The 27,738-nt window shown below is 34.5% G+C and overlaps 5 protein-coding genes across 6 annotated transcripts; 3 read left to right on the forward strand and 2 right to left on the reverse strand.

Moving 5' to 3' along the window:
* Positions 1–7: 7 nt before the first annotated feature.
* LOC111024473 (uncharacterized) lies at positions 8–2,062 on the reverse strand. The gene is made up of 2 exons (XM_088116968.1): positions 1,604–2,062; positions 8–1,513 (listed from the first exon to the last, which is right to left on the reverse strand). The coding sequence occupies exons 1-2, from the start codon at positions 2,060–2,062 to the stop codon at positions 8–10; spliced, it is 1,965 nt and encodes a 654-aa protein (XP_087973094.1).
* A 1,458-nt stretch (positions 2,063–3,520) lies between these two features.
* Positions 3,521–5,664, forward strand: LOC111014200 (RNI-like superfamily protein). Its single transcript, XM_022288856.2, has one exon. The coding sequence runs from the start codon at positions 3,693–3,695 to the stop codon at positions 5,442–5,444; it is 1,752 nt and encodes a 583-aa protein (XP_022144548.1). The 5' UTR covers positions 3,521–3,692; the 3' UTR covers positions 5,445–5,664.
* Positions 5,665–7,599: 1,935 nt separating this feature from the next.
* LOC111018802 (uncharacterized) lies at positions 7,600–10,713 on the forward strand. Its single transcript, XM_088116920.1, has 5 exons — positions 7,600–7,924; positions 9,097–9,150; positions 9,374–9,436; positions 9,518–9,586; positions 10,222–10,713. The coding sequence occupies exons 1-5, from the start codon at positions 7,616–7,618 to the stop codon at positions 10,516–10,518; spliced, it is 792 nt and encodes a 263-aa protein (XP_087973046.1). The 5' UTR covers positions 7,600–7,615; the 3' UTR covers positions 10,519–10,713.
* A 6,359-nt stretch (positions 10,714–17,072) lies between these two features.
* On the forward strand, positions 17,073–20,177 carry LOC111013718 (Protein kinase superfamily protein). 2 transcript variants are annotated; one of them, XM_022288228.2, is made up of 10 exons: positions 17,073–17,356; positions 17,862–18,032; positions 18,151–18,401; positions 18,501–18,633; positions 18,744–18,807; positions 18,892–18,988; positions 19,083–19,182; positions 19,307–19,425; positions 19,513–19,602; positions 19,684–20,177. In XM_022288228.2, exons 1-10 carry the CDS (start codon positions 17,200–17,202, stop codon positions 19,840–19,842), a joined length of 1,341 nt encoding a protein of 446 aa, XP_022143920.1. In that variant the 5' UTR covers positions 17,073–17,199; the 3' UTR covers positions 19,843–20,177. The 2 variants fall into 2 exon arrangements, with proteins under 2 accessions (XP_022143920.1, XP_087972954.1); XM_088116828.1 differs by lacking the exon at positions 17,073–17,356 and adding an exon at positions 17,472–17,702.
* A 3,683-nt stretch (positions 20,178–23,860) lies between these two features.
* On the reverse strand, positions 23,861–25,487 carry LOC111021997 (ethylene-responsive transcription factor ERF003-like). The gene is made up of 2 exons (XM_088117744.1): positions 25,281–25,487; positions 23,861–25,136 (listed from the first exon to the last, which is right to left on the reverse strand). Exons 1-2 carry the CDS (start codon positions 25,361–25,363, stop codon positions 24,683–24,685), a joined length of 537 nt encoding a protein of 178 aa, XP_087973870.1. The 5' UTR covers positions 25,364–25,487; the 3' UTR covers positions 23,861–24,682.
* Positions 25,488–27,738: the final 2,251 nt, after the last annotated feature.

Consider the following 27,738-nt stretch of genomic DNA (forward strand, 5'->3'; position numbering starts at 1 on the left):
ATCCACCTTAATCACCCATTTGTCTCGAAGATGAAGCGCCAGAGTTGTGAGTTGGACATGTACGTTTGTTATGTCCTTTTTTGCATATTCCACAATGAACTGTCGTACCCGTCTCCCGCCAATCCATCTCATTGTGAATGCGAGAAGTTTTTGGGCGTCCATGTTCCCTCAACAAATTTGAGTTCGGATGAATAACATCAAACTTCACTTCCGGCCAATAGTCCTTATGTTGTATAGGGTAGAATCGAGATGCATAACAAAGTTGGTACCGTGACAATTCGTAATACTTCTCGACATAAGGCAAATATGGCAAGTGAACATGATTGCAGACTGCAATTACATGAGAACACGGTATCTTGAAAGATTGCCACTTGTTACAAGTACATGTATTGTCCTTCAAGTAAACTACTTGAGTATGTTGGCCTTTGTAAGGAGAGAACATATCTATTCCTGTTTCGATTTGAAAAGTTTGTGTCTCTCGATCAATTGAAGTCGCTGAATGTGCTGTCGCTCTTTTCTCCCACCTCCTCAATTTATTTAAAGCATATTTTGTATACTTTTCACCCCAATCCACTGCTTCACTGATATCATCTCTACGTTTCTGGAAATAAGTAATAGTCTTAAAAAACGTAAACTTCACTAATGCAGTAATTGGCAAAATTCTAGCTCCCTTGAAAACACCATTAATACACTCTGCTAGATTTGTTGTCATCCATCCATATCGAAACCCTTGATCATGTGCTTGTGTCCATTTTTTAATGTTTATACGAGTAAAAAAATCAATACAATCTGGATTCAATTGTTGTAACTCCCTCATATATCTTTCAAATTTACGCTTTTGGTGTTGACACCCAGCACGATACACGAACTCTTTTAAGGGCTTCAAATTATATTTTTTGTTGAAATTGCTAGCCACATGACGGAGACAAAATCGATGATGTGCTCTTGGTTCACTCCAGCCATTTTCCTTATTTTTCATAGCCGCCAAAATAACTCCATGACGATCAGAAATTAGACAAATTTCATCTTGGTCGGTAACCAAATTTCGCAAGGCACACAAAAACCACGACCAACTAGAAGTATTTTCCTCTTCCACAATAGCAAAAGCAATAAGGAATATATGTCCATTTGCATCAATTGTGGTGGCAATAAGTAATTTTCCCTTATACTTGTCATACAGATGTGTACCATCAATCTGAATTAATGGTCTACAATGTTTAAATTCTTCAATTGCAGGACCAAATGACCAAAACACTCGCCTAAAAATAAGATGTCCAGGATTATTCGAAGGTATCAAGTCCCAGAGTACTCGAGTGTCGACATTGTAATGCACTAAAGCATTCAACCAGTATGGGAGCTCTTCATATGATTTTTCCCAATCTTCAAAAACTTTAATTAGTGCTTTTCGTTTAGCTTGCCACATACGTCTGTAGTTCACACAATATCCAAAATCTTTTTTTATGACTTCTTGTAATGAAGCTACATACGTAATAGGATCACATCGTACAATATTCTGAATTTCATTGCACATAAAATTTGAGTCCAATTATGAGTGATCCTGTGTAAGCTCGGCATATAAACATGAATGAATCTCCTCAAGTACACTGATTTCAAACATCCCATGAGATTTACGTCGACGACCACGAAGTCTCCACTTGCAACCATCATTCCACTGTTTGCATTTTACATACCACATATCTTGATTCAATTCAATTACAACAAATTGATAATGTTGTGCAATACAATATTTCTTGACAGCAAGTTGTAGTTCTTCTTTGGTCCTAAATTTTGACCCTATATGTATGTTATCCACACACATTTCTAGAGACATCGACCCTTCTTCCAACTTTGAACCTTCTTCACATATAGAGTCTACAATCTCAAAATCTATTTCAGTAAACATCGGTGAAGGTGCTTCCTCATTTAGGAGTGGAGGATTCAAATTTACTGGAATGTTCAAACACAATTCAGTTCCAAACAATTCATCCACTTCCACCTCAATATCAGAAGCGGATCCATTTCCAGGTTCAAGTATCACAATTTCATCACAATCTAATGACATAACTGTACAATATTTATAACTATGTTAACGAATTATTTAAAAAAAAACATACAACAATATTCATAACATATAACATAAATCTAAAAAAGTTAACCATAATCCAATGTTAATCCATCTATGTCTAAATTAAATAATTCATGACAAAAAATATATATACAAATAAAGAATGACATACAAACAAAATAAAATTAATAAAAAAAAGACATATAAATACAAACAAACAAAAAAAATTAATTAAAAAGAAGACATATAAATACAAACAAACAAAAATAATTAAAAAAAAACGTATACAAACAAAACAAAATTAATAAAAAAAATACATATACAAACAAAACAAACTAATAGAAAAACATTTACCAACAAAATCAACTTAATAAAAAAAAAAAAAATTTACCAGCGGCGGCAGAAATGGAGCAACAGAGGCGGAGGAGGCGGCGACAGTGGAGGAGGAGGAGGCGGCGACAGTGGAGGAGGCGACGGCGGTGGAGGAGGCGGCGGAGCTCACGCGGCGGCAATGGAGGATGAGGGAGGGGGGACCATGGAAGAAAGAGAGAACAAGTAAAAATGGGGGAGGGGTCACGGGTGGGGACAATTTTGTCCCCATCGAAACCTTAGCAAGTCACAGCGCGTCAGAATGGAAGTCGCAGCCTCTTCCTTCTGAGACGTGGCTCCACGTGGAGCCACGTCAAACTATGGCCGCGATTTCGTGCTAAATCGCACACAACGACCGCGATTTCTGAAATCACGGTCGTTGGCTGCGATTTACCTACCCTATTTTTGGAATATGTTTTGATCCTACCCTACTTTTGTCATTTGTTTTTAAAAAGTAATTATTTAAAAAAAAATCTCGTCTGCTTTGGATCAAATGAGCATTTCGAAGAAATTCCAGTTAAGTTATACTATTACTATGGTCTATAAAAAAAGACTATTATTTCATTTTAGTTTTATCTTTGGGATCTGGCTTTGGCCAATTTTTTTGAGGTTTGGTATTCTCCTCTTAAGAATGAAATTATAAAAATTGGGAGGCTCTTCGTCTGGCTACCAATCTCAACTTTTAGAATCTAGTGGTTTGATCGGATTGTTTGGAGGGTATTCAATTTGTAAATAGGAAGGTGATGTTTTGAAAGGAGGAAGGTCTGTTGGTGTCGGATATTGTGGAGTTGGAAGTGTTTCAATGAGCTTCAGTTTGTTCAGATTAGTCGTAATCACAGGTTGATATTTCGACCAAAGGAGCTTCTCGTTTTGACCTTGATATCCTTTCGAATAGGTGTTTTCGCACTTGACTTTTACATCCGTCGGTAGAGGTCCTAATTCAAATGTAACCATGACGTGTCCCTCGTTGATAAAGTTTTTCATTTACTCAGGAAAAAAAAAGAAATTATAAAAATTTCATGTAAATAAATAAATAAATCTTTTGCGCTCCATTTTGAAAATTTAAAATTTTTATTTTAAGAATCAGTTTTCTTAAAGCGAAAATCGTGGGATTGTTAACAGTGGAGCCCGCCAACCCACTTCCCTTCTTCGATTCCGTCGTTCGAGATTCAAATCTCAACCTCCTCCAAGAAATTTCTCCATTTTTTTTTTGTTTTCCACTCTGATTTTGCTCTGGAATTCAAGTTGCAGGAGGACGATGGAGGACAATTTCGCATCGTTGCCTGAAGAATGCTGGGAACTGATCTTCAGTTTCCTCCTCCTACGCCGTCACGGCCACCATTTCGAATCCCTATCCCTCGTCTGCAAGCAATTCTTTTCCATTACCAATAAGCTTCGAATTAGATTCAGAATCTCCGAATTAACGGTTCCAGTACTTCCCCGGATTTATTCGAGATTCCGGCAAATCAAGAAGATTGATCTTCAGAATTTCAAGGGCGCCCTCGATGGCCTGCTCGTTGGAATCGCAGGATCTGGATTGGATGTTGAATCGCTCGATATCTCTAATCAGAAGAGAATTCCGGTTACTGGTTTGATGGTCTTGGGCTCGAAGATGCGGAATTTGAGGGTTTTGCTTTGCTCGAAGATTGGATTTCTGCCGGACGACGATCTGGTTGTTATTGCTAGGTCGTTTCCGAATCTTGAAGAGCTCGATATCAGTTATCCGAAGAACGCTCTCGCTTGCGATGGTCGTGGGGAGGTTACGGATTTGGGGATTTTCGGTCTGGTTCAGGGGCTGCCGCGCCTTTGCAAGGTAAATTTATCTGGCAATTCGTTCATTTCTGATAAGTCACTTCTAGATTTATCAACGAACTGTGTGTGGCTAAAGGAAATAGCAATTTGTGATTGCGATTTCATTACTCAATCAGGTATTGCTAAGGCCCTGCGCCAGAGTCCTAATCTGAGTTCAATTTCCGCAAATTGGATTGGAATTCCCTCTCTTCATCCGGATCTTATTGATTCCTTGAAAATTTTGACTTCTCTTAATCTTTCGGAATCACTTATCTCGGATGAGTTGCTGCATTCAGTAGCAAATGCACGTCTGCCATTGAAGAAGCTCATTCTTTCCCATTGCCACAACTTCTCGTTGTCCGGGATTTCGTTGGTGTTGTATAAAAATCTTCTGATTGAATGGCTAGATCTTGAAGTGGCCAATTTTCTGACCGATGAGTCTGTAAAAGAGTTATCAAAATTTCTTCCACTGATAAAATTCATAAACCTCAGCAATTGCTCGAATCTGACCTGTTCTTCCTTGTTCTCTCTAGCAAGAAACTGCCCTGCTCTAACTGAGGTAAAAATGAAGAATGTAAATCTCGAGAAAGACGAAGACTACACAACAGACTTATCCCACCCTCAACTTATGTCTCTAGATTTATCTGGGAACAGGAATTTGTGTAACGAGGGTGTGGGAAAAATTGCTTCCATTTTCCCAAATTTGGAGCTGTTGAAACTGAACCACTGTGCAGGAATCACAGAAGAAGGCATTGGAGAACTGCTGAGAGTGTGCAACAAGATCAGGCATCTGGAACTAAATTTCTGTACAGGAATCAAGAATTTGGAGATGGACTTTGAAGTTTCAGCCATGGAAGCACTTAGATTACAAAGACTGGCAATTGAGGATTCAACATTAGCAGTGATTGGAAGAAGATGCCCTTCTTTAATCCATCTGGACTTGCTGGGCTGTTCAAAAGTGACTGCTGAAGGGGTGAAGGAGGTGGTGAGAAATTGCAGAAGATTGAGGGAAATTAACTTGTGGGATTGCTGTGAAATTGATGGAAGTATTCTTCCATGGATGGTTTTCTCAAGGCCATCTCTGAGGGAGATAATGGCACCCAATTCTCTTCTTCCTACTGATAATCAAAGGGACCTTTTCTTGCGCCATGGATGTCTGGTCTTCAATGATGGATCTCTCTTGGATCTAAATGGCATCTCCTATAATAGTGTCTGGTAAGTTTGTTGTTGCTTCCTTTTTGCTTTCCCTTCAAACCCAATTCATTTCAGAGATTCCCCTCTTTCTTCAGCTATACTCATAATGGTATGAATGTACACACTGAGATTATATTTGAAAGTAATTGTATAGATGGAATTCCCCATATATGGAAAGGAATATTAGAAAGATGGTGGAAACTATTTTCTATTCTAAACCCGTAATAGATGGCTCTTTAGCTTTCCACCCTTATAATCCGAGGAATCCGTGTCCGCCTCAATTTCCTAACTCGGGAAACATTAAACCGTAACGAATTGAGCTAAGTTTGTTTTGCGCCAATGTTTAGATTGTTGAATTAAAAAGGATAAAAAATTATACTTTTATATGGTTTTTGAAATTATACAAAAGTGGATGCTGTTAAATGCTATAACTATTTTCGAGATGTGAGGAGTAGAGATCTTCTCTCTCCAAATGAAAAGATTCAATCCCTAATCTTTCCGTTCTTCCATAAAGGAAAGAAAAGATTCCTTTTCTTAACAACTTTAATTTTAAGAATAAAATTATTGATCAATAATTTCTTTTACTTTTTGAAAGTATTTTTGAACTTTGGTATACTTAAAATAATATTTTGGTTTTCGAAATGGGATTCTAAAATCATAGATTACAAAATACTATTGAATTTTAAAAATAGAAAGCAAACGAAATTCTTTGTAAGAATACATGTAATCGGAAAATAAAAATTAAAATTGATAGAAAAATATTTATTACTATTTATAAATACTTTCTATTAAAATCATCTTTAGAGTCAAATGTAGGACTTGAGATTATTAATGTGGTTGAGTTAATAGTGCTTTTTTTCTTTAGTACAACAATTTGTGAATATGACGGATTGAACTTTCAACCGATTTGCTATACTCAATGGTTAATAGGAGTGCACATTAATACATCTGTGGATTGGGTCTATTTCCAAAATTTAATGTGCATCTCTAAAGAATTAAAAAAAATACAAAATTTCTCTTAGTAAAATCTAAACAAAACAAAAATCATCCCGTTTACCAGCACTAAATTCCAGTAAAAAAAAAAAAAAAAAAAGCTCAAACACCATAATAATTGGGAATTGAATGTAAAGAACCGCAAAGAAAGAGAAATAATAAAATTAATTATTGCCATTTATATTCACATTCGCGAGTTGAGATTACAGGACAGGCTTAGGCCTTACTCCTTAGGCTTGAAGCAAGGGGCAGAGTTGTAAAATGGGAATAAGCGAAGCGCAAGATAAGTTGCACGTGTGGAGTAGATAAGCGGCACGTGTAAAAAGAGTGGAGTCACGCGCTTCATATGTAACGAACTTAAAAACCACACCCACCCGCCACATTTATATGCCCCCTCACCGCTCCCTCTCTTATATTCCTTCTCCCCTTTTTCAGTTTTTTCTCTCAAATAAATATAAAATCCAGTTATCCCTCATTTTTTAGTTTTTTTTTTCTTTTTAATTGTATCTTACTTCATTTCTCTTCAAGCAAGATCAATTTTTTTTTTTGAAATTTCACTTAAATTTTGAAAGTATTTATAAAAATAAAATAATCCAAAATTGATATATATATATTTTTTTATAAAATACATTGTTTGAGAATATGTTTCTATTTGATTCTTAAATTTCAAAAAATAACAGTTTCGTCTCCGAGCTTTAAAAAATAGTTATAAGAAATTACAGGATTGAATGGTGATATGGAACTATGAATTGGACATTTTATAAATTTTATACTATTTATAAATTATGCGTAATTTTTTTATTTATTTTCATCTATCTCTTCCTCTCTCTCTTCTTTCTCTCTACCTTTTTTATGGTATTTTTTGAAATTTCGGTAAACTTAAGAACTAAAAATATATTTTATTAGTTTTTTGATTTGAAAATTCTAACTTTCAATATTTTGGAGAGAGATCTTTGTAATAATGCTTTTAAACTTAATTTTTTAGAGTGTTAGAAAATACATGGAGTTAGTGCCACGTTTCGTAATGGGGCCATATGAGAGAGAAAGTTGTGAATTTAGAGAGAGAGAAGTACGTGACGATCCAGTGGCAAAGTTGGCCCAACTATATAAACCTCTCCCTTTCCCCATTCCCCACTTTTTTCAAACGCTACCCTCTTTCTTCTCTCTCTCTCGCCATCGCCATCGGAACCTCAATCTCTTACCATGACCGACGACGAATGGCTGCAGGTGGCTCTCGCCGACGATTTGCTCGTCGTCGACTTACTCCTCCGTCTCAACCGCCCTCCGCCGGACAATCCTCTCGCTCCGCCGCTTCGCCTCGACTGGACCGTCCGCCAGCCCCGCTCCAAGCCGATTCTTCCCAGGCATGCGCCAGATTCCTTGAAGAACTCCGATGCCGCCAGAGCCAGTCCAACCACGCCGCTCGCTTGGAGCGGCGGCGGCGGCGGCGCCACCTCCCTCAGCGGCGGATTCGGAGACGGTTTTGAGGCCTCCGACGCCGCGAGATCTAAGGTTCGTTTCGGTTTCTCTTCTCTCTTTTTTTTACTAACTCACTGAGTGGGGCATGTGTCGCCAACTGACTCGGTGGCGCTACCCCAACAAAAAAAATCACGTTGACGAAAATGCCCCCCTTCCTTCAAATTGATTTACGGATCTACCCCCCTCCCACCACCACCGTCTCAGTATATTTCCCGGCCGCCGCCATCATTCTTTTCAAAATTACCGGAATACCCATTTCAGCCAATGGGCCCAGGGGTATTTTGGTAATTTTGGCGGTACAAAACGAGGGCAAAGATGCCCATAAAAAGTGTCGGAGTCAAAGGCTCTTCCATTGGCCCAATAGAAACTCCACCTGGACGGACATATCCCCCAAATAATAGTCAAACCCTAGAGTCCCCGGGAGGGTCATTTTCGTCATTTCCCTCCTCTCCCCCCCCCCCCCCCCAATAGGGCCCCGCTTTATCGGTGGCGTGTTTCCGTGGCAAGGAAGTCTGTATTGTGGTGTTGGTGGTTGTGCGCTTTATATGTTGGTTTAGATAATTAAAATTAAAAACAAAAAAAAAAGAAAAAAGAAAAAGGAAAGTTGGGTTCCAGTGTGGTCGGCCGCACCTTGGCTTTTCCTATGGACGCACTTTTAAAACGACAGATGTTCGCAGTTTTGGAGATTTTGCTTCATCTCGACCCTTCCCTTTTTTTCCCCCCAAAACTGACAAAAGTTTTGTTTATTTATTTTTATAATTATATTAAAGAGAAATTAGATTCGTTGGGACAGTCAAAAGATGTGTAGTATTTAATTGGGCTTTTAGTTCTCTTCCATGACAGCCTGTGATCCTATACTTTCCCCTTTTCTTCCAACATCAATTTTTGTGTCCGGAAATCCCATTCTAAATTCTTCGGCCATGGCGCAAAAGTTTAGAGAACACCCCAATGGCCCAATCTTTTGTGTTTAATCATTAGGGAACTAATCCTTCTTGTTTAATAGATTTATTATCTTCAAACACCATCAATTTTCTTGAGGGGCCCACAAATGGGAAAAAAAAAATTCCAACTTGTGAAATGGGGCATCTCTAACTTAATGCTTTTTATCTTGTTTTGGTTGTGTATTGTTAGTGGATATGATTCATAAACTCTGTATTTTAAGTTGACTGAGAGTCTGAGTCATGACTTTTGGTGTGTGTGTGTAGATTGCTGGTAAGAGTGAAGTTGTAGCAACAATGAAGAGGCCAAGAAAGAAAAAGGTATGGTTTTTATCAGCCAAAGAAATTCCCATTCCCATTCCTCTTTTTTTCTTCTTGCTTTTGTTTTTCACCATTTGCTTTAACTTTTTCTTCCTGCCCTTTTTGGTTAATATATTATATATTCTAGATTCATTTCCCTTTTGGGGGTGCATCATGGGCCACTCCCATATTAGCTTTTGAGTGTGTTTTGGATAATGCTGATTGTGTTCATGGTTGATGGCAGACACTGGGAGAACTTAAAGAGGAGGAGATTTTGCTATTAAAGGAAAGGAGGAACTTGAAAGATGTATGTTTTTTGTAAGAATATGAAAATTGTTGTTTTCTATCCTCTGCCCTTCTTGCTAAGTTTTTCCTTTTATAAGTGCAGGCCTTGGCTAACTTGCGGCTCTCTGTGGAAAAACAGAGGGCTATAAATGGAAGCTTGAAGAAAATGAAGGTGAACCCTCCACGCTTTCATATTTCCCTTGTATCTTATTGCTTGAATGCGTGTTTTTAACTCGGGCATCAACTTTTTTCTCTTATAGAATCCGTTCAGGATACATGCATTTACTTCTGCCTCGTATTATTGGAATGAGAGGTGCAATTTCATTTGATTGGGAGACAAGCTGAAGTAGATAATCTAATAGCTTCTTTAATAGACTTTTCTAAACGGATTTTTCACTGATATGGCTCTAATTGGACAGCTTATAAAGGTTAAGATTATTGTTTGAATAAAATCACTACTTACAAGTCCATGATCACTTTCGTTGCTTTTGGAAACATGTGACTTTTAACAACTAAAAGAGTAACTTTTTAAAGAACAGTTAACCAAAGTTGAACTATTTGTGTATTGCTATTTTCACTTATACTTGTTGGATTTTGACTGTTGCCCTTTCATATTCACAATCCATCACATTTTTTCTTGTTCGATGCAATGTCGTTTGTTCGAGAGCGGAAAATGCATGATATCGTTTGACTTTGACATTGGAAGCCTTTATATAAACACTGTCATTTCCTGAAGAACATGATAGATTTTACCTAGTGATCTTTATGTGTGACACAAGCTAAATTGTTGTTTCTGAAATTCTACAGCTTGATTTCCAATCACAGCAAGTGACTGAAACGGCTGTATCGCCTGCCACTTCGAAGGAGGTGAACTCCGACCAACCTCAACCTTCGATACCATCAAGATCTATATGCGACACTACGACCATTGGAGTTGCTGGTTTTGGTTGCAATGATGTCAATGCTTCCTACCAATTAACTCTGCAAAACGTTTCTTGCAAACTACAGGAGATGGGAACTCTTGGGACTGTTCGTTTATTACCCGATCTTAATTTGCCTTTTCAAGAGGATTCTGGCCCCGAGGTCTTATACCGAATGAACTAAGGCGAATTCAAACCGAAACCAACCGACATTCGGCTTCCATAACTGAGAGGAACACGAAGATCAACAACAACAACAGCATTTGCTTCTTAATAAGATGTAGTTCCTAAATCCTAACCCTGTCATAGGCTTGAGTTACTGTAACTGTAATTACAAAAACCAATTTTCTCAGATGCATATTCATACATCTTTCCTTTACTTTCCCTTCCGTAGTAACCCAAAAATGTCGAGGATAGAACCGTGTAGAGACCGAAATCCCGTTACCTTTTTTGTTATATTATTCATTCACAGCCATCTGCATTTGCTTATATTCTTTGGAGCCAAGCCTCTCCCACATCTCAGACTCAAGAGATTGCAGATAGTCATTGTAATTATTGGATAATGCAAACAAATTTCAATGTTCCTCTTCAATCATTAATTATAGAACTGTAATTTCATTTCAAAGGTGTTCATTTGATCTTCATTACTTCTGGAAAAAAAAAAAATCCTTTGATCATTTGAGCAATCTCTGCATAATTTACACAGAAAAAAAAAGAAGCTTCAAACTCGGAAGAGTCGAAATTTAAAATTTTTGTGGGCCATCAGAATTTGGTTATGTTAAATTTCCAAAAAAAGTGATTTTAGTGACATCTCTCTCTAGCCAATGAAATGGAGGAGAGAGCATAATGAGGTGTTGCAGACAAATTGGAGGAATTCTCTTGATGAAACTTTTAAGATTGATCAATCAAAATAAGTTTATGAAATCTCAAATTATAATTAATTAAGCTAATACCCATTACAGATTAAAAATAATAATTTCCCTTTTTGGGTGTTGTAATTTTCACATAATATTTTTGTTTATTTCATATTGGGTAAACATGTTTAACCAAAATCAGAAGCAATTAAACCAGTGGATTGGCATTTGGCAAATTAATCTCTCTTCAACATGGGAGTTAATGACTTTTTTCATACTAGTTTTATGACCTATTTTCTACTTTCTAGTATAAGTAAATTTTTTATGCTAATAACTCAACTTAATTATGAAGTCACTAGTATCCTTTCTTATAGATCAAATATTACAATAATCATCCTGCTTCTAGAAATAACTATTTTGTTCAACTCTCTTGTATTTATTTTGAGAGTTTTTACATAATTTTATAGCGTTAAAAAAAAAAACTTTTTTCCCCTTCGTTATGGTCAATATCTAGTCTAACACGTGGCACCATATGTGTGTAAGACCACATAGACTAAATACAGTCAGGCCAATGATGGTGATCGTTGCAAATTTCCAACCAAAACAGGTTGGTCGCAACAGATTAGTTCTTCTATTCAGACTACATGTGATTAATCTAGTGAAACCATGTAAGATATTGTCAAACACATCTCTAAATTTTCTAAGTAAATTTGAATATGCTAAAACTACAAAAATGACATGAACGGCAATGGTAGTTTGTAGAAGACAAAGTGGCGTATGGCAAGGGCTCTAATTGTTCTAATTTTTATTTTTGTTGTGTTTGTTTTGAAATAAAGAGGTACTTTTTTAGCTTTCTTATATGTAGGTAAAAATATCTATCATTGGATTTTTTGTTAGGATGTCTTTGAATTGTATTTTGTTTCGGATCGATGATGAAAGTAATTATATTATATTTGTGTTTTAACTTTTCTAAAAGAATATTATATCGAAAAAATAAAACCTATCACCATGTGGCTTGGTATGGCTAGTGACCCCATGGCTTGGTGTATATAGCAAGAACTCGACTAGATCTTGTATGACAGAGTTTGACAAGGACTATCATTTCTAAGATAGGGAACTTTCGTAATGAATGAATATTTTTTACATATGATCATTAGACCATATATGAATGATAGTAAACAAGCAAACAACGAGCATACATGGCATAAAATTCCATGCATCCACCCTTATCGCAAAAGCACTTAGCAGACTCAAATGCGCACCAGTGTCGGAAAGAAAGATTTGTGAGTTTCAATTTGAACTCCTAATTTGATTCAGAGATATTTCCAAGTTGATAATAGAAATATAATTTTAAAATCTGAATATAGTTTAGTGGATAAAATTCCTATTATGATCCTAAACACAAATAAATTTCATAGTTAAAATATAATAAACATTTATGAGAGACAAAAAAGAAAGTTACAAAGAGAGATGAGTTGGAAAAAAGAAGAGGATTACTTGTGAATTGTAAAATTTTGGAAAATGGATCTTTTTTTTATAAAAGATAATAGACCTCAAATTTTGTTTTGAAAAATAGGCCTTAAATCTTATTTTGGAAAATAGACCTCTAATTTTTAAAAACAAATATAGACCTTCAATTTTTTTATTGGAAAATATAATGAAGCATTATTTTATATATTTTTTAAAGTTAGTTAGAATAAAAAAGACACATTTCAAATCTTAAAAATTGTCAAAAATAATTATTTTTAATTTGTTTGTTTCTATAACCAAAAAGTATTTCATGATTAATTTTATTTTTTTAGTTTTTGAAAAATATAAAATCGAAACATGTTGATTCTTTATTTCTACTTTTTTTTTTTAATAAAGACCAAAATTTGAAAAGATAATGTGTGATGATGGTTGATGTCGAATTTAGTCTTCTTCCAATTTTGCCAGTACCAAACGAAGAAATGGGAACCGTGTAGATCCTGCAAAACCAATAGCAATGAATACCAGTATGGAGCCACACAGACTCCGATGCTTAAATTACTATCGGTATAGTGGAATATGAAAGTAGGGTTCTTTTTGCATAAATCTTATACCTATAGAAATCATGCCTTCTGGACCTATGTATTTTGTAGTGGGCCATCGATCCGATCCTGGAGTTGTTGGTCTGTTTGGGACTTCACCAAGACATGATAGGTTTGGACTGGGCTACGCAGAACAATTGGAGAGGCCTTGTTGGGGTTGGCGTGACGAGGTCGGGTTAGCCCTAGTCGATCTAGACCACCTGACCTCTGCTTCGTATATTTGGGCCTTCTTTACCTTCAGTCCAATTTAGTCCTCCAATAATTTCGTCAAGCCTCATTTGATTAAAGAGGTAGGTTATATATATATATTTTAGTACAACATGTGGGGGTGAGGGATCGAACTCACCACCTCATGGTTGGAGGTTTATGCCAATTATCGCTGAACTGCTCGCTTTGGCGGTAGGTTAGATATTAAAAGAAAAAAAAAGTTGAAAGAAGAGAAATATAAGGTGGAGAGAGAGAATAGGGTAGTAAATTATAAAATTTTTTGAAAAATAGATCTTAAAATTTATGAAGAAAAATAGACCTTAGATTTTATTTTGAAAAGTAGACCCTAAATTTTATTTTGAAAAACTAAACCTCCCATTTTGTTTAAATATAGACCTTCATTTTTTTTCTTTTTTTTCTTTTTTTGAAAAAAAGTCAAACAAACTAATATCAAACTATAAATATATATATAAAGTCATATTTTCTACTTAAAACTAAACTTTAAATGTATTAATGTAAAATATACTTGTTTTGATGTATAACATTCTGATGAAGTAATATTTGGTTGTCCAATTCTAACAAAAACAATCATATTAGTTTCTTTAAGAACAAGTATATTTCATATCAATACATTTGAAATTATATTTATGTGAAATTGTACTAACCCACTTATTGGATTCTTCACTTGAATGATTTTTTTTTTTAAAGAATATCTCCAAGTTTCGGTTAATGATTTCTCTATTAAAACTATAGTATGAAATTTTAATATTTTGAAGATAAGATAATTTTTGTGGAATGAATTATCAACTTGAACATAACTCAGTAAGACACCTATTAATTAGATTGAATGTTTAATTTCAACCTTAAATGGTTGAATAGAGAAAAAATGATTATACATGCACGACAATAATGAAAATTTGAATGTCTAATCAATTAAAATGATTTATAATAGTGAGTTAATGTACACTCATCCTAATTCATTTTTCCAAGATGTTTAATAATTGCACATATATCTTATCAATTGAATTATAAATTTAATTATGACACAACAAAAGATAAAAGTTGCCCATCCATTAATTAAATAACCCTTTGAAAGTCATTAGTGAGTTAAATAATTTATTACCATTTGAAATATAACTAATTTAAATTTATTATATTATTTCTATTTCCTATTACAACAATAGAACTAATTAATCTCTTCGACTCCTACTAAATATATGAGATTATTTTTACTATAAGTGAATTTATCCGGTTGAATTATTATATCACAAGACTTACACGTTCATTGTACTCCTTCCTTCCAGCTTTGTACTTATGATAATCTTCAAACGACAATACATATTACTTATAGTCCTATATTCACCCGCGAACAAAGCACGTTGAATTATATAATCAGTGTGCTTGGAATTTTTAAACGTTTGCAAACTTTTTGTCTATTCTACTAAAAACATCCCTAAACAAGGGTCCTAGACACAAAGAAATAGTGTTAGGGCAAAACATGGAGGGGAAAAAAAGTTGTAAATGTTTGTTGGTTTAGCCTAATTTGGGTATGATGCAATGAAATGAGATTCCCACATTTATAATAAGCACATGGATGTTTTCTAATTATAAAAAAAAATTAAAATTAAAATTAAAATTAGAAAATATAAATAAAATGTAATGAATAAACGAAATTTAAAAAATAAAAAATAATAATAATAAGAGACAAAAAAGAGCTTGAGTGGGAGCAGGTAGCCCACTGCGTATCTGTCAGTGAAGGAAGTTTGAGATTCTTGTCTTGTTGGGTTTTATTTTTTTATTTTTTTATTTTTTTTCTTCTAATTATTAACGTAAATTGCACTCAATTCAAGCAACTTTTATTATTTAATTTGTTTTTTTTTCATTACCCACACCAGCTAATTATTTCCCATTCATATTTTTAAAAATTCAATCTCTATAATCCACCAAACTAATAATAATAGACCTCTCTATTGTTTTATTTTGATAAACTTTCAAAATAATTATTTTAATCTTCTAAACTTTTAAAAAAATCTATTTTAGTCTTTAATTCTTTTAGTAACTAATTTAGTAATGGTTATTTTATTGCCACCCGACACCTAAATTTTATGACAACTTCCTCCTTCATTGCTTTAGCTAAGCATCTTTCGACGGACCGATTAGTCATTTTGGACAAAATCTCGAGTTTATGAATAAGTTAATGAATGAGTCACGTTCTTAAAAGAAGTGACCCTCTTTATTTTATTCTCGTCCTCAATCCTTTCAAATTTCATAGGTTGGACGCTCACGCTTGACTAATAGTTTTGAAAATTAAACTCTTTTGCAAGGAATATGGTAAATTTTAGTAACTTTAGTAGATTCTCATGTTAATACATATATTTGAATTAATGTTATCCATTGGTTAAACCAATAATTAACGACAACAACAATCAAAATTATTATTATTTTAAAAGTTTAGAGATTAACCAGAGATAAATTTAAAGGTTTGAGTATTAAAATAAAATTTAAATTTTTTTTAATATAGTAGTTATTAATAAAATTTCACTTTCTTAGTTATAGTAGCAATCACTTTAGATATACTTGTAAATCAAAAAGAAAAAGGAGGGAAAAAGCAAATTTATTTTTGAGCCTCCAAAATTGCCTTTTTGAAGGTATTATTTTGGGCCATGGGTTGTGAAATTAGTAGACAGTGATCACATGAGAATTGTGAGATGTCACAAGTAAAAGCAACATATTATCTCATTTCTCATCAACAGACATTAATGCCATTGTAGGTTCCACTTAATTATTTTTTGCCCCAATAAAAGTTGAAATATAATTACTACTTTTGAATAAATAAGTTTTTTAAGTCCCGAACAACAGTAAAGTAAAGTATTGTTTAGGTATGTTCTCATCCATCATCGTCCTGGTGTGAGTTTGTCAAATGCTTGACAAGTTCTCGTGGGTACATTTCTTTGAGAGTCGGTACGGTCAAGAAGCACACTAAACGTTCTCGACTATGTCTTTGAAGTATAGTTTAATGTTTGATCGAGGTTGATGCCACTGCAAAGGTACATGTAAGATATATAGGTCATGACAATGGTCTTGATTAGGTATCGTTGTTTTCTTAAATCATAGATACACCAATACACCATTTGTTCAAAAACTTTCAAATTTTGGTAATAAAAAAATGAACCAGTAAAGTCTTAAGATACTGATGGTGATTAAATGGGAAAAGAAAAAGCTTTTAACTTTATCCTCTTTTTTAAGCATTAAGTGTTGATTTCTCAAACACAATGAAGAGAGCTAATACGAATTCAAAATTTGAATAAAAACGAAATCCAACTTTCCATGTTAGAAAATGGGGATAACAAATCAATAAAGACCAAAGAAGACAGATTCAACAAATAAAAAAAAAATTTAATTTAATGTATGTTATTAATTTTTTTTTTCAAAATCATGGGTGGTCCATAGAGCAGTAAAAAGAAGAGAAATGAACCAATCTAATGCAGTCTAATTTTCAACTTGTCCACTCTCCACAAACCCCACATTTTCAGGGGCCCCCCACAATGGCCATTTCAAAAAAAAAAATTACCCTTTTGATAACTGCCAGAAAGTTTTGAGCCTAAAAAATAAAGAATAAAGTGCTTTCTTGGTTTCCCTGAAGCAGTGGTTTGTCTGTTCTGTGGGCAGAGGCTGAAGAACGGAGGAGAGGAGCTTGGAAAATCAGAGTGTAGAGAGAGATTTGGAGGTGGGGGAATGAATCTTCTTGGTATTTTACTACCCATGTGGGTTTTCTATTCTTTGTTCCCAATAATTGATGCCAGACCAGAAATTGCTGGGTTCTACATTTCTGCTTCTGGGAGAGAAGAACCCATTTCTCGCATTGTGACCAAAATGGAAGCTCAATCCCCAGGTTTCTACTTCTGTTTTGTTCTGTTTTTGCCTTTGTTTCTGTGTTGCATGCTTTTGATTTCATGGATTTCTTCAGCTGGGTTTCCATTTCCTCTGTCAGGGCTCTAGTTTTGCCTTGGGTTTAGTTTGAAACTTTGAAATTTGAAATTTGAAACTCCACTATAATGCCTCTCTCTCTCTCTTTTGTGGGGTGTGGTTGAAAATTACTGGTGTTACTCATGGGGCTTTAGATGGGATGTTGTGACTTTTCAATTCCAAAATGAGAGCACGAGACGAAAAGGTCAAAAAAGTTTTGGGACAGTTCTTGTATCTGGACAAGAAACATAGAGAGGCTATAGAGTGAAGAGGTTTTAACTTCTTGTGTTTCTGGCTGGTCCCAAATGTCTTTAAAAAACAGCATTTTTTTTTAAAACCCAATTTGTTTTCCCCATTTTAGTGTTTTTGTTTGTGTTTCCTTGGCTGGCTTTCTTCTCTGTTATTTGTAGCTCATTTTGTTAAAAACACAGGAGCTGCAGAGATTAGAGTAGTTCACCACCAAGATTTGAACAAGAGAATTCTCATAGCATTGATTATTTCTTCCACTCTTCTTGGAGCTGTACTGCTGTTCCTCATATGTTTTTGGATATATCGTTGGAAATCGTCGAACCTTGATGATGAAAAATGTCAAAAGAACTTGGGTATTCTCTTCTCAGTCTGATTAAACTCTTTTGGTACTTTTCAGTTAGTGTAAATGTGCATCATGTGTGTACTTATACAGTTGTACTCTTCTTTTATATGTGTTTGATCGACTCGAAGAGGTGTCGAAAGGGATGTCGATGACTCCCATCATAGCCAGATTTAATTCCTTGAGGTTGGCTAATTTTAAAGGTTCCGTTTCGACCATCGACTATAAACTGTTGGAAGCAGCAACTGATAACTTCAGCAAAGGCAATGTTTTGGGTGAGGGCGGTATGGGGCATGTCTACAAAGCATGTTTCAATGATAAAATGCTGGCAGCTGTGAAGAGAATAGACAGTGAAGGACCGGATGCCGAAAGAGAATTCGAGGTTAACGAATCATATGCTGAGTTTGATTTATTAATTCCTTGCTCTTTATGTTCGTGTTTGTGAATTTCTTCTTGAAGAGCTCCATTGGTAATTTGGCAGAATGAGGTGAACTGGCTGTGTAAAATACGACATCAAAATGTTATCAAACTCTTGGGGTACTGCATTCATGGCGAAACGCGGTTTCTTGTTTACGAGATGATGCAGAATGGATCTTTGGAGTCTCAATTGCACGGTATGGACTTTCTTTTAGTTGTAGAATGAAAATATGAAGTGGCAAAGGCAGAGAATTTCGAAACTTATTCGACTTAGATTCAACTTTTTATTGTTTGTTTCATCTCTTAGGACCTTCTCATGGCTCGGCTTTAACTTGGCATCTCCGAATGAAGATCGCTGTCGACGTTGCAAGGTAAATCCACCATTCACTTGGATTGCTCTGTCTTTACTCTGTATCAACATTCAACATAGTGTCACCATCTTCTTACATTGTTAGAGGATTGGAATATCTTCATGAGCACCGAAATCGTCCTGTCGTTCATCGGGATTTAAAGTCATCGAATATCCTTCTAGATTCAGACTTTAATGCCAAGGTATGATCTTCACATGATCAGTTGAGCTTCCCAATTTTGGTTCTTAGTTAAAACTTCCAAAAGGTTTCTCATTCAATCAGTTTGCTTGATTCAGCTCTCTGACTTTGGACTTACTGTAAACTTGGGAGCTCAAAATAAAAACATAAAGCTCTCTGGAACTTTGGGTTATGTCGCCCCGGAATACCTTTTAGACGGTATGCAATCTTTCGATGTCGAAGCATTTCGACTTTGGTACCGTGACAACTATAAAGTTTCCTATACCTTTCAAGGGCCAACTTTTTGATACAAAAAACTATGCCCACGACCATTATTTTTCAGGTAAACTAACAGATAAAAGCGATGTCTATGCTTTCGGAGTCGTTCTTTTGGAGCTTCTGACCGGTAAAAAGCCCGTCGAGAAGATGGGATCTACTCAATCCCAATCTCTAGTTTCATGGGTAGCTTATGTTTTCTTTTTCCACCAGATTATCCTCTCACATAAACTGCAATCAGTGTCTTAAACTGTCTCATCCAACCGAATGCAGGCAATCCCGCAGCTTAGCGACAGATCAAAGCTACCGAAAATTGTCGATCCCGCAATAAGGGACACAATGGATTTGAAGCACTTATACCAAGTTTGTTAATTGCTTTACTCTTGTTCAATCAGTTGATTGCCTTTTTTCAAGCCATTCTGATCTGCTGCTAAATTCAAACAGGTTGCTGCTGTAGCTGTGCTATGTGTACAATCAGAACCGAGCTATCGACCTCTACTTACCGACGTTCTGCATTCGCTCATCCCTCTCGTACCTGTAGAGCTCGGAGGATCGCTAAGAGTTACCGAACCACTGCATCCGAAAGTGGCTTCGACCTGCTAGACGACAGGGGGAAACTGGATCTGTGGCTTGGTTCAGTCACATACTACACGGGTCAAAGTCGAAAAGAAAAATGTTCTGTCTCGTGTCGTCGAAATGCAGATCGATTTTGGCGTTTTTTTTCCCTTCTTTTCTGTTTTTCCATTTTTATGTAACTCTGATTTATCTTGATCAGAGGCTGTCTCTTGAAGATATGTGATTAGGAGGAGGCAGATCTCTTGGCTCTTGCATTCTTAATTAGTAGCTGTTTAGTTATAAAGAAAATTGTTATTTGAAGTTTGTGTATGATCTGATAGACAAAGCCTATATATATTTCCAAAATCTTAGTTTATGTCCAATATTTTTGGGGCCTAATTTATAGTTTTACAAAAATAATTGCAAGGACAGCTACTTAGTAATAGGACTGAAAAATAAGTTCAACTCTACTTAGGGCATTTAGGACCTATTTATTAACGTTTCTACAACTATTTTGTTTTTTGTTTCTTATTCTTTTAGAAATATTTTCAAAATTGTATATAAATTTTGGAAACAAAAATTAGCGGTTCTTATTTTGGATATGTTCCAAAACATTAATTAAAATATTGTTTCATCATTCTTGAATCTATTGGTGTTGGGGTCCAATTTTATTTTTCATTATTAAATTCTTGCATGTGTTTTTTTATAACTAAAGGTTCATTTGATAACGTCCTAATTTCTTATTTCTTGTTTTAAATTTTTTAGAAACATAAGCATTTGGTAACTTAACGAATTCATGACCTTTTGGTAAGAGATAGGTGTCTTAACCACTCGAGTTATGCTCGATTTGGCTCCAAAGGTGTTAGTTTGTAATAGTGTATCTCAGTTATAGTGATTCTAAGCTTAATTAAGTGGTAATTAGCACATTTATTTTATTAAGAAGTCAACTCCCATATTAAAAAAAATCTACAATGATCTCGAAATTCTACGAAGGGCTGAAGTTAATGGCCTTTCACCAGATTGTTGGGTCGGCCCAATCCATTACACATACAAATACCAAACACAATTAGTAGGATCTATTTTTCCATTTTATTTTTCACTAAATAGTTATTTTTAAAATTATAACAAAAACATAAATGGACAAATTCAAAATCTTGATTTTGTTGTGAATGTGTGATACGTGTGCTAGTACATTAAATCCTGTAATATACATGACTTTAAAAACCCCGGTTATTTTACTCTAAGGCCCGTCCTTAGGAATAAATCATGGGTAGGATAAGACAGTTCAAAATAGGTAATATAAATTTGAGCCCCTATATATTATCTTTCTATTTATTAATCTTTTAGGGCATAGAACCATATAGTTGCTCACACGACCACGTGGAAGAAAAACAATGGAGGAAGAAGGCATAAGAAAACCACGCTATAAATTGACAAAATTTCTTAGACGCCTAAATGAGGTAAGGAAATTTGTGGAGTCACTGTTCGAGACGGAGAACAAGGATATAGCCACATATTTAAGTCTATCTTATGATTGATATTTTATCTATTTTCGTCTAAAGACACTTGAGAATAAATCTTAAACGATTGAGAATCATTTTCCGTGACGAGAAAACCTCTGCTATCTTAATGGTATTTCTCATTTTTAGAATTGAAGGAGTGGGTAGTGGGATTTGTGTAATAAAGTTATAAGGATATTTTTGGAAGGGAGAGAGATTGATTAGGATTTGTGTATGGAGAACATGTGGATCCAAAAGGGAAGAAGGGTAAAACCATGTGCTTGTGGTGGCTATGTATTTTGATAACATGGGAGGCCATGTGAAGGGAGATAAGAACTTATATACACATATTCTTTCTACATCACAATATTAATTCATTATCTATATATAATGCAATTATTATCCATCATACCCATTTTGAGAGTGACACACGCCGCAACAAAAATAAAATCAACTATCAATTTGAATTATACTTTCTGAAAGAAAAAAAAATTGTTGGTGTAGAGATATATCTGTCCAAATAAAACGTGACTTATCCTTTCCACTAGATTGGTGACCTACAAAATAGAAATGAACACTCCAACGTCAAAGTTAACGATAGTCGGAGGAGGTGATCAGCGTAAATCAGTCATCGACTATGCAAATTCATCATCTACGCTCGTCTCATTTTTGTGGCCGACCTGACACCATTACGTCGGTATATCTCTTAGCTATTTGACACGTGGCTGTCAATTTTTCTCCCGTAACATATTTATTTTGATACACTAATCTATTTTCAAATTTTAAAAAGTCATATATAAAAATTCTCAGTCAGATTTTAAAACAAAAAATAAATATATATATATGAGACAAAATATTTTCAAGTGGTTTCCTTTCTCCAAACGGTATGAAAACGCCCCTTGCTTTCAGATTCATGTATACCTGGAAAACATTTGGACCACATTGGATAACGGATCATTTTTTCCACTAAAATAAAATCTCAGCTAATTTTAAAAAAAAATTTAAAAAATTAATTTTCGTTTTCTTTGCCAAATTTTAAAAGTTGGGTCAGATCAGTTCTTAATAAAATTAGATTAAAATACAAAAACAAACAAACATAATTTGTAAAACACAAAATCCTAATCCAAACTTATATATAAACTTATATTACAAAACCATATATGATTCTTTTTAGAAGATTGATCCATAAGTAGGTTAAAGCCTATACCAATCTTAAAAACATATTTAACTCCAACAAAATCGCCTAAAATTAAGCCACTTCTTTGATTGAGAATCAAACTATATGATATACACATTAAAAGACAAATTACTTTTTATTATAAGCTCGCAAAAATTACACTATGATTGCAAATCATCATTACTCCAACTAATGAGACATCTCTCTATAAAGCTCCATAATTGATGAGCATATTAAGTAACATGGGCATGCATGCAAATCCCCAAATAAATAGAAAAATAATATGAATCAATTGGGGAAAATGAATCTTAGAGTAATGATTATGTTAGGGAAAATGAAATGGGTGTGGGTGAACTTAGGGCATAATATAAATTAATGAAAGGAAATGTGTGACATTACATAATCCAGACATATTCATGATGAAGGCAAATATTGAAGACAAAATCACATGTTTTTTTTTTGTTTGTTTTCTCTAAAACATGAAAAAAAAAACAAACATGTGGGTCCTATGTTGTTGGAACTTGTTTCTCAAGCGTGAGTGGAATGCACTCCCAAAAAAGCATCATTTTTTCTCACTAAATAAAGGAAAATTTTTTGCGATCCCTCACCGCGATTCAAAAATTTATTTATTTAGAAATTTTTTTGCACTACTCTAGAAGTCAAATATTTTCTATAAATAGATATTTAAATACTAAATTTTAAATATTTTTAAAAATATATTTTTTCTATTTCAAAAATTTACTGCTGATAAATAAAATACGAAATCCTGATCGATAAACACATAAATATTATCTACATAGACACACATATCCTTCCCTTCCCAAAGTAGCCGACAAAGTACATTTCCATTTAATATTTTTTCATATGCCCTCCAAAACCAACATTTTTATTTTATTCGATGATTTTGTTCCCCTATCTAATCTATCAATCCCCTTTCTTCAATCATTACACGATTTTCCCGAACGATTATGATCATGATTTTATTTTTAGATTTAACTCTTTTTTTTTTCTTTTTGCTCACTTCTTATCGATGTGGAATTATATTTGTATCTCTAACTATATATATATAATCTCATATTATCATCTTTTCTCATTTAGTCGATTTGGGACATGGTTAACACACGAAGAAAAATAGAAACTTGACACTGCGTTTTGGAGAATTTTTTTTTTCCCTCTTTGTCTGATAGGGAAGGATAAGCATGGTGGGGGAGAGAGTCAAAAAGGTGGGAATTAAGCTGCTCAAAGAACAAGCAAAGCTGTAAAGTTGATTACAAGAAGTGGAAAGCAAAAAGAGGAGAGAGAGAAGAACAAAATAAAATAAGAGAAGAATGTCTTGAAGAGAGAGGAAAATGCATTTATATATTAAAAAGAAAGCTTCATGTTTCCTGTTGACAAACCCCATGTGTTCATATTTGGCCGCACTCCATTTCCCATTTCTTGGATTCCTCCATTAATATGATCACTTGATTCAAAAGCAAAAGGAATGAAGAGAGAGAGATCAGCAGCACTTGTAAACTTTATCAGAACAAACAAATAAACCAATCAAAAAGAGAGAGTTCATAATTTCTTCTATCACCCGAAATTGATGTGGACTGGCTTACGCTAGTGGATGTCTGTAAATCGGAATTTGTTGCTTTGAAGAAAAAAAGAAAGTATTTTTTGTGTCGAAAACTTGAATTAAATTTGTGGCAAGGGGATTTAGATTTGGTCAGAAGATCTCTCACAACTTGAACTGCCATTCAAAACAGAGACAACAGAACCATATTTTCTTTAACTATGCTTCCTTCTCTCTCTCTCTCTCTCTTTTTGTTTCTTTCTTTCTTTTTCTCTCTCATAAACTTTTGTCTCTTACTCTTTTTTCAATGGTTTTTGTAATTTTTTTGTATTTTTATATGCCCATTTTACCCTTTTCTTTTTCCTTTCTCATGATCCAATGCAGCCACTAACTCATCATCAATCAATGTATGTTCTTCCCAAATTTTCCCCTTTTCTCACTCCTAAATAAATTATCAAACTTTCAAATAACCCACATTCAAAAAGTTGACATATCTCGTTAAATTTACATATCATATGATCCATATTCATATATTACTACAAAAAGTTTCATAACGTGACAAAATGCATCATATTTCGAGATGGGTCATTTTTTATATTTATATATTAGTAAAATCTAGGGGAAATTGGAGCTACCCAACACTATTAAAGTAAAATTTTATGTAATAATTTCGAAAGATCCGAGGTCTAGGAGCTCTTGTATCATTTGTTCAATATGATCATCTTCAAGAGGCTGAAGGCATTGCTGATGAATGTTGTTATTGGCCTCAGTCTGGCCCTCGTCGGAGTACACCCAAGTTTCGTCTTGCGGCCACCCGTCCGTGGTGGTCCCGACAATGCTGGTCGGAGAGCCGCCGTATGGGGCGTAGCTCGGGTCGAATCCGGGGTGTTTGTGGATGTGTTTTTTGGCTATTTGAAGGGAGGCTAAATGGCATTTGTGTAATTTCGCTATCAGCGCGGCGGAGAGAAGCTTGGAAGATGATTGTGAATCATTGGGATTGAATTGGAAGTTGGTTCGCGCTTTCGCGCCACACATCAACCGCGCTGCCTCATCGTAAGCTCGGGCCGCGTCCTCCGCCGTCTCGAACGTCCCCAACCATATTCTTGTCTTCCTGAAAAAAAAAATCAAGAAAATTTTAAGTACCAAACCATAAAAATGAAGGCAGGAGGTAATTGCCCCACAATTCTATCTCATATACTAAATAGTTAGAAGGTAAAATCTCATCGCTCCCTATAAGGTGGAGGAGGAGAATTACAATAGAGGGTGGCGAATTTCGGAGACCCAAGAGCCCCAATGCCGTTGACGAACACCGCGATATCGCTGCTGTGGTCGGGCCATGGAGGTCGGAAGGCGGAGAAGAAGAAGAAGAAGAAGCTTGAAAAGGAGCTGCAATGGCGGAAGAACTCTGAGTTTTGTTGGTGATGGAAGTGAAGAGGAAAAGGAGAAAGTGAGTGATAGGAGTTGAAGGAGATGAATATATAGAGATCTTTTTTTTTTCTCTCTTTTTTTTTTTATTGGAACCTTTTGTCTCTTAATTTATTAGAAATGGGTCCCCCATTTTATCCCTTGGTTCTTTATTTTCATTTGAATTTTTTTTTTTTTGGTTGCTACAGTTTTTTAACCTTTTCATATATGGATGATCTATTTGAAAGTGAGAGGGGGAAAAAATGAAGTATGAATTTACTTGACACTCTGCATCAAGTAAAGTTTTCATAATTAGATTCATGGAAATTTGATGTATTTTGAATGTTATGGGGTCAAGAATTCTCCTATTCGCGAATAAAACAACCGACCCTGAGAAGTATATTATTATTTTTGGTTATCAGGTAATGAGGGATCGAATTTTGAGATCCAAACATCAACAACGTACCAACAAAGATCTGTCTTTATATTTGTTCAAACTTCTTGCGACTAGCAAATTTTTTTTGTTCGGGTCAGATGACCAAATGATAGAGAACCCTATGACAACCAAACACAAGAATTGATTGATATCCAATTCGGGCCTCCATGTTGGACATAGATCCACTAATAAACCTTGTCCGACATGCTATATAGGTGAGGACAATTGTCTTTATTGGTACGAGATCTTTTGAGTGAAACAAAAAATAAAATCGTTCTGAGTTATATCCAAAACAGACAATATCATACTATATTGTAAGAGATACTTGAGAGTATCATTGGGTACCCGTTGTCTTCGTAACGAACATTCGTTCGTGGCTCACATCATCTCCATTCTAAACATACGAAACCTCTCCATATGACATTTCATTGTGTCAAACTACATCCCTCTATCATATGTTATTTTCAATCTCTCTCCCTCTCTAAAGCTGCTATTTTTGACCCATTTATGTAATCTTATGTGTGTTTCTGCAAAGAACCAATTCAATGTAATCAGACAAACATGTCGTTTTTCCAAATGTCTCTCTCAATCTCTCAATCCTATACCCTTCCTTAGAATTTTTTTTTTTTACTATTGTTAAAATCAATTGAACTATCAAATTTTATTTCGTTTTCACCATGTTCTAAACATTATTAATTGTATTGTTTTTTGTGGATGTCCTTATCTTAATTTTGTTGTATTATCTGATTTTTTTTCCTTCACCAATTTCGATATTTGATTTAGTCCTAATTCTCTCAATTTGTTTCCTCTTTCAATTTAGTGGGAAGATGGGACGAAAAAGAAGAAAGAGAAAGATGAGGGTTTCTCTTGCTTTTGGCCAAATTAGAATAGGTTAAGCTAATTTCATGACTTATATTTTTGGGCAATTTATTTAGTAATGTTCTGTTTTTTTTTTTCAATTTTATTAAGACATCTAATATTTTGCGACTATTATGTTTCTTGTTTCTCATGTTTTAGAAACGTTCTCAAAATGGTATAGAAATTTTTAGAACGGTGAAAATAAGTTTCTTGTAATTTCTTGTTCCCGTTCCCAATTATTTGTTTCCGAACATAAACAAAAATATTGTTTTATCATTCTTGAATCTATGGATGTGGAGAGTCTTGTATCTACTTTTCTTTTAAAAAAGAAGAAACAAAAACAAGAAATGGAATCTTAGGGCCAGTTTGGTAACGTTACCGTTTCTTATTCTCGTTTCTAAATGTTATTAAGACACTTAAGTATTTTACAACTAAATTATATGTTTTTGGTTTCTCATTCGTTGGAAACATTCTCAAAATTGTATAGAAATTTTGGAAACAATCAAAACAAGTTTCTTGTTTCTTGTTTCTTGTTTCTGTTTCCAATTTGTTACAATACGTACATAATTATAAATATTATTTGATCATTCTTAAATTCATGAATGTTAGGGCTATACAAATCTATTTTTCTTTATTAAAAATAAGAAACAGAAACAATAAATGAGAACATTAACAAACTAGCTCTCACTAAATAGACTCTTGTAGTTTGATTTTGATAAGTGTTTTATTGGTTGAATTTGTATGGTTTACAATCATTATAGTTTGGTTCATTGGTCCAAATAGACCGAAGTAAATTTAAAAAAATTTACAGAAAATTGGCTCAAACCCTAAAGTTTCAATTTGGCCCAATATTTTACTCAAATTTCACCCATCGTTTGTCACCATATTGACCCATTTTTCACATGTGACAATGAACAAAAATGTTTTCTGTTAGGCTAATTATTAACTCAATTAAGATTTAAGGAACTTTTTCATGCGGTTCAAAGAATCTAGTTTAAAGATAACTGTGATTTGT

Source organism: Momordica charantia (genome assembly GCF_013281855.1).
Source record: "Momordica charantia cultivar OHB3-1 chromosome 9 unlocalized genomic scaffold, Mcharantia_2.0 BLBB01000009.1, whole genome shotgun sequence".
Classification (NCBI taxonomy): Eukaryota; Viridiplantae; Streptophyta; class Magnoliopsida; order Cucurbitales; family Cucurbitaceae; genus Momordica; species Momordica charantia.

Bases quoted from the DNA above. Each gene is read 5' to 3' on its own strand.
- LOC111024473 (XM_088116968.1), bottom strand. From the start codon at position 2,062: ATGTCATTAGATTGTGATGAAATTGTGATACTTGAACCTGGAAATGGA. The intron at 1,514-1,603 runs GTACTTGAGGAG...AATGAAATTCAG, and splicing joins ATGGGATGTTTGAAATCAGT to AATATTGTACGATGTGATCC.
- LOC111014200 (XM_022288856.2), top strand. From the start codon at position 3,693: ATGGAGGACAATTTCGCATCGTTGCCTGAAGAATGCTGGGAACTGATC.
- LOC111018802 (XM_088116920.1), top strand. From the start codon at position 7,616: ATGACCGACGACGAATGGCTGCAGGTGGCTCTCGCCGACGATTTGCTC. The intron at 7,925-9,096 runs GTTCGTTTCGGT...GTGTGTGTGTAG, and splicing joins CCGACGCCGCGAGATCTAAG to ATTGCTGGTAAGAGTGAAGT. The intron at 9,151-9,373 runs GTATGGTTTTTA...GGTTGATGGCAG, and splicing joins AGAGGCCAAGAAAGAAAAAG to ACACTGGGAGAACTTAAAGA.
- LOC111013718 (XM_022288228.2), top strand. From the start codon at position 17,200: ATGAATCTTCTTGGTATTTTACTACCCATGTGGGTTTTCTATTCTTTG. The intron at 17,357-17,861 runs GTTTCTACTTCT...TTAAAAACACAG, and splicing joins AATGGAAGCTCAATCCCCAG to GAGCTGCAGAGATTAGAGTA. The intron at 18,033-18,150 runs GTATTCTCTTCT...ATCGACTCGAAG, and splicing joins AAAATGTCAAAAGAACTTGG to AGGTGTCGAAAGGGATGTCG.
- LOC111021997 (XM_088117744.1), bottom strand. From the start codon at position 25,363: ATGGCCCGACCACAGCAGCGATATCGCGGTGTTCGTCAACGGCATTGG. The intron at 25,137-25,280 runs GTAATTCTCCTC...TTTTTTTTTCAG, and splicing joins GAAATTCGCCACCCTCTATT to GAAGACAAGAATATGGTTGG.